Here is a 2,922-nt window from a genome sequence, read left to right on the forward strand (position 1 = left end):
GTGAAATGTACCCAGGGGCGAACTGCTGGGGACGAAATGTGCAGGTACGAAACATCCTGGGGCGAAATGCTGGGGACAAAATGTGCGGGAGTGAAATGTACCCAGGGGCGAACTACTGGGGGCGAAATGTGGGGGGGTGAAATGTCCCTAGGGGCGAACTGCTGGGGGCGAAATTTGCGGGGGTGAAATGTGAAGGGGGGAAACATCCTGGGGGCCAAATGCTGGGGATGAAATGTGCGGGGGCAAAATGTGCCCAGGGGCGAATTGCTGGGGGCGAAACATCCCAATTCCAAACTATTTGGTACTAAAACAAGTCCAAGTGGGCATTGCCAAAGAGATTTTGCTGTGGGTGTTTACTTCATCCTCTTTCTAATGCTGAACACTCATAAGAAGGCACACTGCGGAAAGAAAAGCACATCCCACCCTAGCTCTAACAATGAGTCTGCTCAGCTCACTGCAGAGTGGTGACATATGCTGGAGCACATCAGACCTGAGTGTAATTAAATGACTTTTTTCCATACTCAATGCCAGACTTAAGAGCTGAAAGCGGTCATTTACTCACATTCTGCTGTGATTCAGAACTTGTACAGAACAATGTACTGGAGGCATTCCTTTCTTTCCCTAGTGTGTTACTGCCTACTTATGATTGGGCAGTGTTAGAAGGAGGATGAAGTATACTCCTCCAGTAAAATCTCTCTGGTAATGTCCACTTGGACTTTACATTTTTTTAACTGTTTAGGTGCCAAGTACTTTGATTCCTAATGTCTCCACAACGAAATAGTGTAACTTGTAAAACAAGCAAACAAAAAAATGTAATTCTGTTCTGCAACACAAATTCCATAGTGTGTCTAGTTCATTGTAAAAAAAAATAATGAAACAAACCTCTTTGTTGGAGACAAAATTCTTTCTTAAACTTACACTTAGTTTTGGAATTTCTAGAGAAGCATTTGGAACTATAGACTAGTATATAAAAAGAGAGTTTCAAATGCCTGCATGTTTTTGAGTCCAATGGCTTGCAGTTCTGCAGAATTTTTTCTTGTTTATCTTGTAGATCTCTGCAATCTCTGGTATTAAAGGATCATCTAGGCTGGGATCACAAAGTAAGGAGTATATGGATGGCAAAACCTTTGAAAGAGTGAGCTCTGGAGATCACTATGAACTCAAAATATCAAGAGAAATAATAGTGTTTATATTTGGATGATATATTTTGGTTATGACATTAACATTTGGTGGTTTGAATGGATAATCTATTGGGAAACGGATGTTGAGATAAAAGACACCATGTTGATAGGGACTGTTGAAAGATCCCAGAATTGCTACTTGCCAGTTAAACAAATCATCTCCGACTATTCCTGCTGAGAAATAAGTAGGAGGGTCACTCTGCAAGGCAGTTAATTTTTTCTGTATGATCTTCTCTGCTATGGAGCTGCCCAGTCGGTGAAGGGAAGAAAAGACAGGTTTCCAGTCTTGTAGAGATGAACTGGTTCTGAGTGATGAGGGCATATGTTTCTTTATGTTGGGAAACATTAGCTTTTCCTACACTAGAATTATGTTAAGTTGAAAATTCTTCATATACTAATGTTATTGACATGTAACATTTATTTTTAAAGTTGTATTTTAGGTGGCATATCAATTGCAGTTTATATACTTAGTTTCATTGCATATTTAGATAACCTGTACATGTTTATGGCGATTACAAATCTATTATAATAGTTTTAATTCTGGACAGTTTGTTTCTGCCAAATTACTGTCAGTCCGTTCTACTGTTATCTGTCCTATGTATACTCTCTGTAAAGTATAGCCACGTAAAATATAAAAGTATCATACCGTTTTGATTGATTCTTCAAGTGCTTTGTTAAACATCCAGTCATCATCTTCCCCATCCTCCTTTTCTGTCTGTTAGATAAATGAGTTATAGTTTAGCATTTGGGTAGCATAATGTACCATCTAGAAGATAAGGTAAGAAAAATACTCTGTATAGCCTTCATCCTCCCTATACATTTCTTTCATTGTCTGTTCTTGATTAACAAGAAATACACTTCATATTGTATTACATTAATTGTCATGCTGCAATACTAGTAAAGGTGTTTGTGAATGTTATGCATACAGAACAATCTAATTTACTAAGTGCTTATTACGGGAGTCTAAAATAATTTATTTTTATACAGTTTTGTTGGTGTTTTTTCTTTACTGACCATCCCCAAGTATCTGCATTGGGATATTGTCATGCGATATTGTTATTATTGATACTAGTGTTGTCAGTAATATTTCTTGATGTTGTTATTGTTCAATATCCTTGTCATTCGACAATGATATTTTTCACGATAATGTTATTTCCTACATTAGGATGCAATTACATTTTCTACATGGACAATATAACGTAGCCTCACAATTTAACATCTTCATAGATTCTTAATAGTATCATCAGAGGTTGTAACCTTCAAACTTAGTTATAAGGACAATGTGCATTACTTCCTAGGAAATTCAGCACAAGGAGATGTAAAAAAGAGGACTTTAATGCCCTGTGGTGTGGCAATGTTTTGGATAAAACAAATACCTGAAAGAGGATTTGCTTTATCTGAAATGTTGCTACGCCACAGGGCATTAAAGTCCTACTTGTGCTGTTTCCCTTTTTGTTCACTATATATATATATATATATATATATATATATATATATATATATATATATACTAGCTATTGAACCCGTTCTACGCCCGGGTGGCTAGCATCTATATTGGTATATGGTCTCCATCCTGGTATGTGCTGCTCCATCCTGCGTCCCCATCCTGACATGTGCTGCACCCATCCTGCACCCCCATTCTGACATGTGCTGCTCCCATCCTGCACCCCCATTCTGACATGTGCTGCTCCATCCTGCGTCCCCATCCTGTCATGTGCTGCACCCATCCTGCGCCCCCATC

General features: G+C 38.5%; 1 protein-coding gene across 1 annotated transcript; it reads right to left on the reverse strand.

The window, feature by feature from the left end:
- Nucleotides 1–966: 966 nt before the first annotated feature.
- On the reverse strand, nucleotides 967–2,400 carry LOC138670672 (ubiquitin-conjugating enzyme E2 D4-like). Its single transcript, XM_069758230.1, is given in 2 exon segments — nucleotides 967–1,418; nucleotides 2,391–2,400. Coding segments are annotated over 2 exon segments (447 nt in total). The 3' UTR covers nucleotides 967–981.
- Nucleotides 2,401–2,922: the final 522 nt, after the last annotated feature.

The sequence above is a fragment of the Ranitomeya imitator genome, chromosome 3 (assembly GCF_032444005.1).
Source record: "Ranitomeya imitator isolate aRanImi1 chromosome 3, aRanImi1.pri, whole genome shotgun sequence".
NCBI lineage: Eukaryota > Metazoa > Chordata > Amphibia > Anura > Dendrobatidae > Ranitomeya > Ranitomeya imitator.